The sequence below is a fragment of the Malaclemys terrapin genome, chromosome 3, assembly GCF_027887155.1.
Source record: "Malaclemys terrapin pileata isolate rMalTer1 chromosome 3, rMalTer1.hap1, whole genome shotgun sequence".
Taxonomy (NCBI): domain Eukaryota; kingdom Metazoa; phylum Chordata; order Testudines; family Emydidae; genus Malaclemys; species Malaclemys terrapin.
The window spans coordinates 64,754,806-64,771,178 of NC_071507.1; the positions used below are offsets into that span (position 1 = coordinate 64,754,806).

Here is a 16,373-nt window from a genome sequence, read left to right on the forward strand (position 1 = left end):
AGGTTCTAAACTAGGATGGTTGTTCTAGGGAGCACAAGTACTCCCTTAGGGCATTTAACCAATTTATGAATGGAGGAACAGGTTCTTGTTTTGATACTAGAGGTATCTAGGGGCCTAGCCTTTGCAAAGGGATAAATGTCTGGTTAATTAAACATGAAAGCACCAGGTCTCCCTCAGAAAAAAAGGTGGCCAAGGTATTTGAGCTGAGAAATTTGTTTGTTTTCATCAGGCTACCAGTGGGTGAAGGAGATCAAGAAAAACATTTGCTACAGCTTCTATTAGTGGTCTTAGGGCCAATTTTATTAGTACTGACCACGTTCGTTGTTTGTGATACCCAAAAAACAAAAATACAAAGAACTCACTGGTCTGGCCTTACACAAAATTCAGAGTTTAAATCCAGAATGGCCCACTAGATCATTATTATATCTTTAGATAATCTAGTCTGACAGTCTGTATATCACAGGCCCTTAAATTTTACCCAGTTCCTCCTGTGTTGAGCCCAATAACTCGTGTTTGGCTAAAGCATATCTTAGAATCATAGAATCACAGAATATCAGGGTTGAAAGGGACCTCAGGAGGTCATCTAGTCCAACCCCCTGCTCAAAGCAGGACCAATCCCCAACTAAATCATCCCAGTCAAGGCTTTGTCAAGCCTGACCGTAAAAACCTCTAAGGAAGGAGATTCCACCACCTCCCTAGGTAACCCATTCCAGTGTTTCACCACCCTCCTAGTGAAAAAGTTTTTCCTAACATCCAACCTAAACCTCCCCCACTGCAACTTGAGACTCCTTGTTCTGTCATCAGGTAGCACTGAGAACAGTCTAGATCCATCCTCTTTGGAACCCCCTTTCAGGTAGTTGAAAGCAGCTATCAAATCCCCCCTCATTCTTCTCTTCTGCAGACTAAACAATCTCAGTTCCCTCAGCCTCTCCTCATAAGTCATGTGCTCCAGACCCCTAATCATTTTTGTTGCCCTCCGCTGGACTCTTTCCAATTTTTCCACATCCTTCTTGTAGTGTGGGGCCCAAAACTGGACACAGTACTCCAGGTGAGGCCTCACCAATGTCGAATAGAGGGGAACAATCATATCCCTCGATCTGCTGGCAATGCCCCTACTTATACAGCCCAAAATGCTGTTAGCCTTCTTGGCAACAAGGGCACACTGTCGACTCATATCCAGCTTCTCGTCCACTGTAACCCCTAGGTCCTTTTCTGAAGAACTGCTGCCTAGCCATTCGGTCACTAGGATGTAGCAGTGCATGAGATTCTTCCGTCCTAAGTGCAGGACTCTTCCAGAAAGGCACTCAGTCTTGCTATATAGAATTCAAAAGATGGAGACTCTACCACTTCCACTGGTAGTATGTTTCAATGGTTTATCACCCTCAAAGTTAAAATGTTAAAAGTGTGCCTTATTTCCAATTTGAATGTGTCAGGCTTCAGCTTCAAGCCATTGGTTTTTATTATGCATGTCTCAGCCAGACTGAAAACCCTTTTAGTACCCAGTATTTGCTCCCTGTGAAAGTATTTACACATTGTAATCAGGTCACCTCTCAATCTTCTTTCTGATAAGCTAAACAGATTGAACTCTAATTCTCTCACTGTAAGGCATTTTCTCCAGGCCTTGAATCATTTTTGTGTCTCTTCTGCCTCCTCTCTGATTTTTCAACATCCTTTTCAAAGTGTGGACACCAAAACTGTATGCAGTATTGGTCTCACCAACACTGCATAGAAGTAAAAATCGCATCCCTAGTCTACTCACTATTCCCCCGTTTATACATCCAAGCATCACATTAGTCCTTTATGCTACAGAAATGCATTGGGAGCTCATGCTGAGCTGCTTGTCCACTATGACCTTAAAATTCTTTTCAGAGCTACTCCTTTCCAGGATAGAGCCCTCCAGTCTGTAGTATGGCCTGCATTCCTTGCTCCTAGACATATAACTTTGCATTTGGCTGTATTAAAAACACATTTTCTTTAAATGGGCCCAGTTTATGAAGTGCTCCAGATTGCTCTATATGACTGACCCGTCTTCATCATTATATGCCATTCTGCCAATATTGTGTCATCCACAAAGTTTAATTAGCAGTTATTTTATATTTACTTCCAGATCATGGATGAAAATGTTGAGTAGCTGGGCCTAGTACTGATCCTCATGGAACCCTGCTAGAAACACCCTCATTCGAAGATGATTCCCTATGACAACTATTTTTAAATCGGTCAGCCAGTTTTAAATTTTCTTATAAAATCCAGGATGTGGATAAGATTGAGTTCTTCACAAACTACACAAAGCAGTTCCAACCTCCTTCTAAAGCATCGCATTGTAAATACACTTAAATGCAAGTTAAAACAATTTAGCAGTGTTTTACAAATAAACGTAGTAGGTACAGTACATACTTCCTTCGCCATCATCTGTAACCCCCAACACCAATCTAAGCAGACACTGGGCATGTTTCCTCTCTTTTAACAGCACCTCTGCATAGCCAGGGAGACGAAGGAATAATCCAAAGGCAGCCAAAGAATGAGCTGGTATGGGAGACATAGTTTGCACTGTTGATTTGATGGGTGGAGGTTCTGCAGCAATTGTTTCTGGGGCTTCGTAAACTAGTTCTCCTGATTGCTCAATGGTAACCCATTCAAACTGATCACTGTCCTTCTGCTTCTCTTGTGTAGTGGATGTAACTACTGGAGCACTCACCTTCAAATACAACAAAAAAGTTAATACAATCCTTGGAAGTAGTCATCATTTAGGGTCATTTCTTGAAGCACACAATTTCATTACAGTTAGAATTAGGGTTTAAGGAATATACAATTTTTATATATAGGAAACATGCATAAAAAAAATGCCCAAATAAAAATTCATTGACCCTGTTCCAGGTAAAATGGATCAGACTAAATGGAGAAGTAGAAAATATACGTTTGTTACATTTTTAAAAACATTTCAAAAAGTCCCAAACGTAGGTAAAATAAAATTGCATTTAGCATTTAATTTAAAAATACTGAATCTTAGATTTAGTTAAGAATCATAAAATATACTGCAAACAAGGGAAGTCAAACTTATTTAACTAGCATATTTAATTGTTTTCAGCTACATATCTGAAAACAAGAAAAGTTAACCACAAGCCGCTAAAACTAATACTAAAATACAAAAGCACTTTGCATGGCTGGCTTTAAATATTTATTTAAAATTTATTTATTTATAAAATTTATTTATAAAAATGCATGGCTGATTTTAGGATCCTGAGGCTGTATGTGACATTAATCTTTAAGAGCTTTTGTTTTAGGTCCTGATCCTGCACTGTCAACTGTAAGGGCAGACACCTGCACCCACAAGAAGGTCCCATATGGAGGTGAATACTAGTGGGGGTCAGTACATGTATTTATCACAATGCTGTTTTATTGTTACCCTGACACCTCACGTAAATATGCCCAGATCACCTGAGGCATGAAGATGAAACATGACAAAAAAAATTCAACAGTTCATATTATTTGGATAAACTGATGTGATATAATTAAAGCCTCAAGTTTATTTTTATGCCACGATTTGCTTACACATACTTATGAACCTTGTTCACGTGCTTTCCTAGTTTACTTATTTTGTGAAGATCCAGAACATTCAAATGGGAAAGACAGAATTATATTAGAAGGCACCTGTGAGGGTGTATTTCTTCTCATCGACCCACAGAACTTATTACCACAACAATTTATTAGAGAGAAGCTGTTCAAATACCGGTTCAAAAAAGGAAATGAAGTGGCTTTATTTTAACTCTTAAAACAAGACAACCACAGCACAATGTGGAATTTCCCCCCCATTTCCTTCTTTGTACTAAGACCAGACTACAAGCAGCTGAGCCAACTGATGTTACATGTGACAATAAATCAATGTTCACACAAACAAGAATGTTTCAATGGTAGTAAGAGGTTAGGGTTGTTTTATGGCCATACATAGTAACCAAGAAAAATTTACAAAATTAGGCAAGTAGGATACTAAAAGCATCATTCTCAATCTTCAAAAAGGCCCTGCAAAGTGCTGAAAGCACCCCAATACCTAAAAAGGGATGCCAGCATTTTGCAGAATCGGGCCTTAGGAAGCCGTAGCAAACATATTTCAAAGCATCATTAGGATAGAGCAGTGGCTCCCAAACTGGGCTTTGCAGAACGTTACAGGGGGTTCACAAGAAAAAATTCATTAAGGCGGCCAGAGGATCCGGGCATTGGAGGCAGCAGGTGGACCCTGTTGCAGGGCAGACAGCCCGAGCCCCAGGGAGAGCAGGGCTCTGCAGTTGGGGCTGGCAGCCCAAGCCCTGTCCCCCATCAGCGTGGGAGCTGGCAGCCTGAACCCCAGTGCTCTGGCGGGGCTGGCAGCCCCAAGCCCCACGGAGAGCGGAGCCAGGCAGTTGGGGCCGGCAGACCGAGCCCTGCCCCTCTCAGCGGGGGAGCCGGCAGCCCAAACCCCAGGGAGAGCGGGGCTGGTAGCCCGAGCCCCAGGGAGAGCGGAGCCAGGCAGTTGGGGCCAGCAGCCCGAGCTCCAGAGGCCAGCGGGACCTGCAGCACAAGCTCAGTGGAGCTCAGTTGACTTGGGCGGTCAATGGGGTCCAGCAGCAGGAGCCCCAGGGCGTGTGGATCCGGCAGCCCAGGCCCTGGCGTGGGGCCAGTAGCCTGAGCCCTGTGGTGGGCAGGGTGGCAGTGAGACCCCCAGACCTGCAGGTAGCAGCTCGGACTCCTGTCCTTGTCAGACAGGGGAAGTTGGTATGGAGGGCAGAGTGAGCAGGAGCAGTGCTGTATGTTGGGGGTGGTCCAAGCTAATTTGTCCTTCACAGGACACCCTCCTAGGGAGAAACCTCATGGCGGAAGAAAAGCTGTTTGGGAGCCAAACCAGCTGGAAGCACGTTGTAGCCAGTGTAGCAGTGTTAAGGTGCCTTTGTAATTGTCACTCTCTCTGGAGTGCTGTTTTGCTTCAGTGAGACTTGAGGGAATCTTCTCATTTTCTAGTTTGTTGGTTGTTAGCAGTCTCTCTGTGTTATTTTTATTAGAACTTTTGTACACAAGTTCAATGGATAAGTGGCTGAAAAAGTAAAGTGTAAAGATGCAAGAATCAGCTAGTGTTTCCTCAAGTCCACACTGTGGAACATCTACCTCTAATTATCATGATGGTCCTGGAAAGTCACTTACAAAGAAAAGAAAATATGATCATGATTATATAAAATATGGATTCACATGCATTGGTGATCAAGAATGTCCAAAACCACTGTGTGTGATTTGTGGTGATGTTCTAGCAAACAACAGCCTCAAACCTTCTCTACTTCGGCACCGTTTAGAAACTAGGCATCCTGCACAACTCGACAAGCCTGTTGATTTTTTCAAGCGAAAATTAGCTGAGAGGAAAAGTGACATTACCAGTTTTATGTCCAAAGCAAGTACTGATAATGAAAATGCACTTGAAGCATCATACCGCGTGAGCTACCGAGTAGCAAAAGCAACAGAAGCTCATACAATAGCAGAGAGCTTGATTGGTCCATGTATAAAAGACGTAGTTCATTGCATGCTCGGAGAAAAGGCTGCAAAAAAAGCATTGACATGGTACCTTTGTCCAATAATACGTTGTCATGAAGAAATAATGACATGTCAAATAATGTAGAGACCATAATTGTACAGAGTGAAAAATAGTCCATATTATGCTATACAACTGGATGAATCAACTGATGTAGCTAATCTAGCTACTTTGCTACTGTTTGTATGTTATGTGAATGAAGGTCTGGTTGAAGACGACTTGTTGTTTTGCCGACCATTGGAAGAACATACAACTGGAGAAGATATCTTCAATCTGACTAATGCATATTTTCAAGAAAAGGAAACAGATTGGTCTCGTTGCCTAGGCATTTGTACTGATGGGACCACATCAATCATGGGGAAGTATACTGGATTTGTAGCTCGAACAAAAAAGGTTGCATCAAAAGTCTCTTGGACTCATTGCAGCATCCATAGACAAGCTCTCGCAACAAAACGCATGCCTGAGGGACTGAAGGAAGTGCTGGACAATGCAGTGAAAATGGTGAATTTCATAAAATCACGGCCAACAAATTCCAGAATATTTCACGTACTTTGTGAAGAAATGGGTAGTATACACGATTGTCTGTTGACCCATACTGAAGTTAGATGGCTCTCACGGGGCAAAATCCTGGTGCGCTTGTTTGAGCTTAGAACGGAAATCCTAGTTTTTTTTCAACAGCCACCCTTTCCACCTTGCCAGCTGTATGGAAAATAATGTCTGGCTCCAGAGCCTAGCTTCTTGAGAAAATATCTGCTAAATAATTAATGACCTAAATTTATCTCTTCAGGGTCTCAATATAACAGTTTTCAATGTGCACGACAGAGTTGAATCCATGATAAAGAAGTTGCAATTCTGGGAAGTTGTTTGGAAAACAATCAAACTAAGTGTTTCAGTAATCTTCATGACTTCCTGGCAGAACATAAACTTCAGTTGGATCAGTGCACTAAAACCAATATAACTGCATACTTAGAAGGACTTAGCACAACTTTCAGGGATTACTTTCCAGCTATATCAGGCGATAATGACTGGATTCGCAACCCTTTTGATGATACCACTTTCTCAACACACATATTGAACACTGAGGAAAAAGAGAAATTGATTGAGTTCTCCTGTGATTACGAACTGAAAAGGAGTTTCAGAAATCTGTCATTGATCAACTTTTGGCTGAGTTTAAGAAATGAGTACCCCCTTCTGGGAGAAAAAGCTGCTGCAGTTTTGTTACCATTTTTAACAACATACTTATGCGAGAAAGCGTTTTCCTCGTATGCACATCTGAAAACGAAATACAGAAACAGACTTGATGCTGAACCAGACCTGAGACTTTATCTTTCTCCAAAGGTTCCGGACTTCAAAGAGCTATGCAGAGCAAAGCAAGCGCATCCATCACATTGAGGAAATTTAAATATAAAACCTGGAAATATTCATTTTTGGAAGGGGGTTCACAAAATTTCACAATTTAGAGAAAGGGGTTCGCGGGCTGTTAAAGTTTGGGAACCACTGGGATAGAGCTAACATGTCTCCATGTACAAACTGCACAAAATTACATGAAAAGAGAAAATGCTATCATGAAGAGAAAGCAACACACTTCATTTTGGAAGTATGTTTGTATGAACCAAAATATAAAAGAAATGTGAGGTGTACATTTCCATTCCTCTATTTGCAAAGACAGGAAGATGCCACCTCTTCAGGGGCAGAGTTAACCTAATTTGAGTGCCTTATTTAAGCACAACCGTAACTCTGCATTTCATGGGTTTCAACTTCTTAAAAGGTAACTCATGCTCAAACCCCTAATTTGTGCCTGTAACTTTGCCTTAAAATTTGATTGGAAAGTTGCTTAGAGTTTGCGTGGGTTTTTTTTTTTTTTTTTTTTTGTGGTGGGAGAGGGATGTGTTTGTATATTTGTTTTTAATGGTTCCAAATTTTCCCTGTTCCTGTAAAACCCAAGAAAGTCTACAAATGGAGAGATCTGATTCAGCAGACAACAGAAGGCTGAAAGGAAAGGACTGCCTCCTTGGTAAGCTGGCTGAAAAATTGCCTGATAACCACAGTTCTCAACCACCATCCTGTGACTGGGTAATCTGATGCTGCAGATATTTCCACTTCTGAAATCTCTATAGGTCTGCAGAATCATGATTCTGCCTGTAGAACCTAGAAGACAAGACTCTGCTTCTGCATCAACTTCCTGAAGTCTGAAAGACTTTAGTAGGCTCCCCAGGAATCCTTCCACATCTTTAGAAGGCTCCTCTCAGCCCTACGTGAGGCCAAAGAGACTCTTCAGTGATTAAAAGTCTTATTTAGGATCATAGGGGGAAAGGCAGGGTAGTCAGAATGGCATTAATTAACTTCTTAAGACTCACAGGGATGGTGGGCCTCCAATAAGCATGAAGCTCAACAGCATACTGCCGAAACATTCATAAGCCAGAAGATCTACACAAGCACATATATGCAAACGTAGCACAAATCACTCGTTTCAATCCTGCACCCATTGTAGTCAATGGCGAAAGTTCCACTGACTTCCATGGTGGCAGGATTGGGCCCCTCTGTTATACTAGCAACTATTTAACTTCTAGTTTTAGACATACGGGCCCAGACTTATGCCTGCTGTAACTTCTGTGGATGTAAAAGCTTCTTGTTGTAGCTTACAATAGCTTCTTACTGTAATTCTGAAGTACAGCTATTTGGAAGGAAGAGTACTACTTACTGAATCAGATGCTCAGATTCTGGAGTAGCTGCCTATTTTCTCCTTGGAGGATTCCCTTCTGAGCAATGACAAGGCTGTACCCTGCTTAGGTTATGAAATCTGAGGAGATTATAACCTGATGTAGTACTGGCCACGGGCAATATATGTAGTACAATATACTACAAAGAAACTGAAGAGATTACTTGCATAGTTTTTACATAATTTTCTTCCATCAGAGGAATTTTGGTTAGTGTTAATATTTGTAAGGTTTCAAGTTTAACCCTCTCATCCCTCAGAGAGGCACTGAACAGTTTTCTTTTCACACTCCTTTGGTCTGATTAGGAATTTCTAATACCACTTAGGTTGGAGGCCTAATCAGAGAAAAACTAAGCTAGCATGTCCCATGCTCTTACAAATTACTACATTACCCCTTCTATATCGATTCTGTGAAGCTCATACCTTGCTGTAGAGGTAAAATGACCCACTGTCAGTTGCTTTACAGAGAATCATTCTTGATCACAGTTTGAGGGAAATAGTAACTCTTTAAGGAAGTTTTAATAAAACTAAGTTAGACAAACTAAGGCTGTTCCAGAGAATAACCTCATTAAAATCTGAGTCTATGAGCATTCCTCTCAATTAATTTCACCTTGACCACTGATGGCTATGGGTAAGACCTTTCTTTTCCATTACAGTTTATGAAGATCCCATTTTCTGCAATTAAACACTTTCTTCCATTTCTTAATTGAAGTCAATGAACACTCAAAATATTTTGATATTCCTTTTAGTATGTCACACCAATTATTATTCATGTCTATTGAAGTGAGAAGTACACAAAAATCCACCCAAAGATGTTCACCTTATCCACGAGTAATAAAATAGCAAATATTTTATATTACTACTTCAGTATTATTTAAAGGTGACTTTCACAGGATTTTTTTTTAAATGGGGTTATGCTTTTTTAAAATGAATGAAGGCCGCTTGTAAGTTATTTTTGCACTTTTTTTTAAACTTTTGAAATACGGAAAATCCAGTGCGTGTTTTCTTTGGCTTTGCTGGAAAAACAGTTAAAGGTGTCGGAGCACATTTATTGTAAGCTCTTGCTTCTTAAAGGTTGGGGTGTACATTTCTTGGATCTTTAAGAAAAATTTCCTTTCTCCAATGTGTCAGTCATTAGTTAATAGATCAAGTCTCAGATACCTTAAATAGCGAATTTTGATGTATGAACTATTGAGACAGCTTCACTCCTCTGAGACAATGCAAATCACAGAGCCCAGGACCAAGCATGAGGGAGCTAAGAACAATGCATTATCCATCAAGGGGATCCAGCTGCAGAATAAACTTCCAGAGAAGACTGGGTGAATCCAGAGTAAAATCAGCTTTAGGAAATGCTAGAAAGCTTGTAGCAAAAATGACAACTTCCTACACGCACACATGCATCTACTCAAACACACTTTCCCCTTACTCCCCCAAAAGAAATCCTGCAAGAAACAAGTCAACCAAACAAAAAACAATGTTAAGACAGCAGATTTTTAGAAAACTATTAGAAATAATGCAAAACAAGGTTCCTATAAGCAGTATTAGTGTAGCCACACTATATATTCTGTACAAGCTACAGATTACAAACAAAAATTTTCATGAGTTAACATGAATGCTTATATTTGTTTCCTAAAAGATTACCTGTGAAACTTTTCATTTAATTTACTCCATACAAAAACTGTATTAAGAGAATGTTAAGACTGCACTGTTAAAGCAACCAGAAGTCAGGAAGTGTATAAAAAAAAAGGTACCAACCTTTCATAACTGTTGTTCTCTTGGTGTGCGTGTGCCCTGCACACAGTCACCAGAAATTTTTTTTCCTCAGTGGTATCCATCAGGGCAACTTGAGCACCCTCTACTGCCAAGCTCCACTAGTGCCAGTACAAAGCACCCAGCTAAACCTAAGGCTCCCTCCCCAAGCCCCCCATTCCTTCTTTATGGAAACTCCAGTGTAGAAGGGTAGGAAGGCAGGTCATGCAATGGACGTGCAACACACCTCGAAGAACAAGTTATGAAAGGTTAGTAACTTTTTTCTTCAACTGATTGAAAATGTGCATTCCACTCTTGGTGACACCCAAGCAGTACTATAGGCAAAGGGATCAGAGTTCATGTACATACAGACCATATTACAGCTCAACCAGATTTGGCATTGTCCTTACAGTAATGAGTGATGGCGTAATGCGAGGCGTGTGCATGCACTGACAACAAGGTTGCTGCTTTACAAATGTCCTGTATAGGGATCTGTGCTAAGAATGCTGCTGAGGATGATTATGATGTTGTGGAATGAGCAATCTGGTTACTTGGTGGCAAAACACCTGCCTGTTCATAACACGTGCGGATACATAAAATGATCCGAGATGAAATTCTCTGTGAGGAGATTGGGAGACTTTTCATTTGGTCTGCTATAGCCAGAACAGTTGGGTGGACTGCCAAAACGGTTTAGTCCTGTCTATGTAGAATGCTAGCGCTTGTCTAATATCCAATGTGTGTGGTCGTCATTTATTCCTATTTGTGTGAGGTTCTAGGTAAAATACAGGTAAGTAAATTGCTTGATTACTAAGAAAATTTGAAACTACTTTAGGGAGAAGGAGGAGGGCATAAATATACCTTATCTTTAAAGAAGACTGTACATGGTGGCTCTGATGTCAGGGCACACAATTCAGAGACTCATCTAGCAGAAGTGATGGCAATTAGGAAAACCACCTTCCAAAAGAGGCATAGTAAGGAGCATATTGCTAAAGGCTCAAAAGTTGGTCCCACAAGTTTAGACAAGACCAGGTTCAAGTCCCAAGGGGAAACAGACTCAACCTTTCCAGGCCTTTAGGGAATTTGATTGTTGTGTCATTTGAAAAAACAGAACGTTTATCCACATGAGGGTGGAAAACTGATAATGTTGCCAGGTGAACCTTGATAGAGGAAATTGCTAAGCCTTGCTGTTTCAGGTGCAAATAGTCGAGTACATGTTGGATGGACAAATGCATTGGCAAGACTTCAGTTTGGCAAGCTCAGACTAAGAACTCTTCCATTTTGACATGTAGGCAGCCCTGGTGGACAGCTTTCTACTATCTAGTAAGATCCGGCAAATTTGCTCCAAGCGAGCCTGTTCTCGGGGATTTAGCCATGGAGCTTCCAGGCCATAAAATGAAGGGAACACAATGAAATCCCCACCCTAGCGTCAACATGTCTGAGACCGGAGTTATTGATGGTTGAGGGCATATGTAAGGAATGCCTGCACAAACGTTGAGAGGATCCAACCAACAATTCAAGGAAATTAGAACCTGTGAAGGTACTGTGAGTACAGTGTCCAGAAGATGACGGCTTGGTGAGTACATTGAGGTCAGCCAAGTCTGGTGTGGTCTCAGATGCACTCTTGCATGTTGTGCCATATATATGCTCAAGGTCATGTGGCCTAGGAGCCTCAGAGTTTTGAGACTGGATGACATTCAAAGTATGTCACCAAGGATCGGCTCAATTTGAATTGTAACTTTTGGGAGGAACGCCCTGGCCTTGGTAGAGTCCAACATTGCCCCAGTAAATGCTATCCTCTGTACCAGACAAAGGGTAAATTTGTCTGGACTGATCAATAGAACTACAGCCTTGAAAGTTAACTGAATGAGTTGAACATTGGATACAACCTGAGCCCTGGACCAGCCAGTTGTCCAGGCAACTCTTAATAGTCTCAGCAACGCTGCCATTATGGCCATACTGTTTGTGAACACTTAAAGAGCTGCAGACAGGACAGGTAGAAGTACTGTGATCTGGTACGAACCTGAGGAACGTTTTGTGCCCTCAGTACATTGACACATGGAAGTAAGCGTCTCTAAAAATTGAGGGCAACATACCAGCCCTCCAGGATCCCTGGAGGGGGAATAATGGATGCCAGGGTGACCATACAGAACTTCATCTTTTTGAGATAGGTGGAGTTGACGCAGGTTTAAAATAGGCCTGCGACCTCCCTTGGCTTTCAGGATTAGGATTAATGGGAGTAGAAACCCTTCCCTCTTAAATTCAGCAGAACCTCCTTTACTGGTCCCACCTGAAGGACAGATTCTGGACCAGACGTTCTTCCTGACAGGGGTCCTTGAAGAGGGAAGGGGAAGGAGATTGGGAAGGATGGGTAGAAATAAACTGGAGGGTATATCACACTTCTACAGTGCTCAACACCCAATGGTCCCTGGTGATACAGGACCAAGCACTGAGGAAGTGGAAAAGGTGGTTTGCAAACAAAGGAAAAATGGGGTATGGCATCACGGGAACTGGTACAGTGTCCTCGAGCATCCCATCAGAATGCCTGTTTAGAATCACCTGGATGTCTAGGTTGGAAAGGCTTTGATGCAGAGATAGAAGCGGGAAGTGGTCTATGCCTATAACCCCTACTCCTTTTTCTCTGCAGGTTCTGACTGCTAGCCGGGGCACAGTACCAGAGGGGTTGTTGAGGCCTATAGTGCTTCCTGGAAGAGGCTGGGGTGTACATCCCAAGGGACTTTAGGGTCACCCTTGAGTCCTTTAGCCCATGGAGCTTCGTGTCTGTCTGCTCCGAAAAGAGCAAGGATCCCCAAAGGGCAGGACTTGTACAGTCAGTTGGACCTCATACAGAAGCCCCGAAGACTACAACCAGGAACTCCTACACGTGGCCACTGCCGAACCTATGGACCTGGCAGTCGAGTCAACTACATCCACAGCAGCTTGTAATGAGACCCTTACCACCAATTTTCCCTCATCCACTAGTAAGGAGAACTCTGCATCTGCATCACACTAAAACTGCATTTGGATCCTCAATGAGTAATTTACCATTTTATATCCTATTCAGAACTTCTCACAGGAAAAATTCCTAACTTCAAAGGTAGTAGATTTTAATGAGGATATTTAATTAGCAAAGCTGGAGAAAATTTCACAACATTTGATCAATCAAATGCAAGGTATAATTCATAGGATGATTTTTAACTTTTAGAAAACAAACCATACAGAAAATATTTGGAAATCACTATAGTAAGGAAAAAACTAGTACATAATTCTAGACAATCACACTGTTTGACTTACTTGTTGAATTACATCTGGATAAAGCATAGGAAGTCTCTCTGCAATGAGGGCCAACCCACCCATTCCTGCAAAAACTTGTAATGGAGACTGAATGGGACATGTTTCAAGAAAAGATTCATCCAGCACTGCATCCATACACTCATCGCCTGGAGTGACTGCTTCCTCTTCAGGACAGGACCCCAGTAAGTCTGCATGTTCTATTAAAAAAAACAGAAAAAGAAAGGAAGAACCAAACCATTAAATGAAGTGGTATCTTAAACATTAGAATGTTTTCTTTTTCTCCTCCACTCAGAAAATAAGAACATTTAAGCACTTCAGCTATTATACTTATTTCTTCAGCAAATATTGAAGTCTTCAAGGGGGTTAAAAACATCAGTATAAGAATAGCAACAGAAAATCCAACTTTTCTTTTGGTAAAACCAAAACAATATAAAATATTAAGAACAATCTAATTTCCACTGCCAAGTCAAATCAGGTTATTTGACTGTGGACTCATAAGATATGGACCCACGGAAAGAAGAAATTTGGTTCGTTTAGGCTAGGGTTACCATATTTCAGCGAGCAAAAAAGAGGACAGGAGGAGCCCCGCCCTAGCCCCGCCCCTGCCCCTCCCACTTCCCGCCCCCCCTGACCTCCCAACCCTCCCCCCATTCCTTGTCCCCTGACTACCCCCTCCTGGGACCCCTGCCCCTAACTGCCCCCCAGGACTATCTAAGCCTCCCTGCCTCTTGTCCCCTGACTGCCCCAACCTTTATCCACACCCCCACCCCCAGACAGACCCCTGGGACTCCCACGCCCCATCCAACCACTCCCCACCCCCTGACAGCCCCCCCCAGAACTCCCAACCCATCTAAACCCCTCTGCTCCCTGTCCCCTGACTGCTCCGATCCCTCTCCGCACTCCTGCCCCCTGACAGCCCCCCCCAGAACTCCCAACCCATCTAAACCCCTCTGCTCCCTGTCCCCTGACTGCTCCGATCCCTCTCCCCACCCCTGCCCCCTGACAGCTCCCCCCCAGAACTCCCAGCCCCCTACCCCCCCCCGCTCCTTGTCCCCTGACTGCCCCCTCCTGGGACCCCTGCTCCTAACTGCCCTCCAGAACCCCACCCCCTACCTAAGACTCCCTGTTCCTTGTCCCCTAACTGCCCCCTCCTAAGACCCCCCCCAACTGCCCACCAGGACCCTACCCCCTACCTGTACCCTGACTGCCCAAAACTTTCTCCACTCCCCCCAAAAAGCCCCCCCCGTTTCTTGACTGCCCCCTCCAGAACCTCCCTGCCCCTTCTCCTGCCCCCCCTTACCCTGCTGCTCAGAACAGGGTGTTGGGCTCTGTGCGAGCCGGACACGTGGCTGAGCTCCCCAGCACAACAAAACCTGGTCCCTGGCCCTGCACAACAAAACCCGGTCCCTGGTCCGGACCGGGTTGCAGGGGAGAGCTGCCCTTGTATCAGCACAAAGTGCTCTCGCTCCCGTTTTGCTACCCTGCATGGCAGAAACCGCTCCCAGTTGCAAAAGGGGAGGGCTGCACTTTGTGCTGAGACACTTGCTCAGAATGCAGGGCGGAGCTCCTCTCCAGCTGCTCCGGAGTCCAGCCCGGGACTTTCCTGCAGCCCTCCCAGCCGCTCGCTCTGCTGTGCCGGGGGAGGGGGAAATCCCGGACATTGTGAGTGCTTTACAAATTCCCCCCGGACGCTATTTTTAGCACAAAAAGGAGGACATGTCCGGGTAAATCAGGACGAATGGTAACCCTAGTTTAGGCAGAGTTATGATCTTCCAGTCAGATGAAGATCTTGGTGGTGCCACTGCAAAATGCAAACTCCAAAATTTTAGAATTAATCTTGGACCCATGACCTGAGCTCAAGTAATCAGGAAAATAATCATTTATATCTTAGAAAGAGTTAAGGTTCTTGCTACATTAGTGCAAATGAAACTACAGCTATATCGCAAATAGCAGTAAGCAAAGAAACAATTATTTTAAAATAGGCTATTCAGTGAGCCTGAGGCATAAGATTTAGCTTGAGGCCTAGTGATGATAATAATTAGCATAAGGCCTACTATAAGTTAGCATAAGTCAGAAGATTTAGCAATATCTTCTGATAGACTGTTAGACCTCAAAGTCTTCATTTAGCTAAACATTCTATAGAGAACCATCTATCAGCGTAAATGCTTACAATAGTCAGAACCCCAAAAATTGGTAGCAAGAATGACAAATATGGACAAGAGGCCAAGACTTAACCAAATATGATCTTTAAGATAAGTAGGTGTAAGAAATAGTTGCACAAAAAGGAATCAAACCTGCCCCTCAAGCGGGACCTTAGGATGGCAGGACCGTGGCAACCTAAACACTTATCTCACCACCCCATGGATTCCTGAGTATGTGTGATGTGGATTCTGCTGTTATCCTTGTTTATTTTGTTCTGTGATTTTTTTTATACTGACCGTGTTATTAATAAAACTCAAAGCCTTTGTGTACGTCTCACCAATTATCATCAATTAATCTCTAAGTAGTCACCAAGGGACAAACCTGTAATTAGTGATAAGTGCATTTTGCACCCCAAAATAATCATAAGGGTGTTAGGAAATGAGGGCAAATCCAACCAATATCAACTCTGTGGATGGCCTGTAGTACCACAATTATAGGTAACAGTGCACAGGTTACCAGAATTGCAAAATAGTTGGATTTCTACAATCCTTAGGCTTTATTTACAAGACAAAGTCCTTATTGGTTTGACCTAAGGTGTGAATTTAAGCCAATTTACTAAAACCATTGCAAAAATCTGCATGGACTCCTATTTTAAGAGTGGCTTTTTTCATTTAGCTTAAAATACATTACAAACAAGTCAAACTAAACAGATAAGACCAAAGAGTGTCTTCTATCTACTTTGAGAATTACTGCACTGTACATTCACACTCCAACATGCCATGCACTAAGTCTCTATATAGATATGGCCTTAAGCAACATAAGTATAAAACCTTGTATGGACAGGATTTAAACAAAATCTTCTTAAATTCATTCCTTAGGTTAAACCTATGCATAGTTCTCACACAGACAAGCCCTTAGATCAGAATG

At 42.6% G+C, this 16,373-nt stretch overlaps 1 protein-coding gene across 1 annotated transcript in view; it reads right to left on the reverse strand.

Annotated features, from left to right (window-relative positions):
• Positions 1-16,373, reverse strand: part of BIRC6 (baculoviral IAP repeat containing 6) — a 310,956-nt gene that overhangs the window by 99,921 nt on the left and 194,662 nt on the right. Inside the window, 2 exon segments of the mRNA XM_054021501.1 lie at positions 2,395-2,695; positions 13,305-13,501. Of these exon segments, the coding sequence (XP_053877476.1) occupies positions 2,395-2,695; positions 13,305-13,501 (498 nt within the window).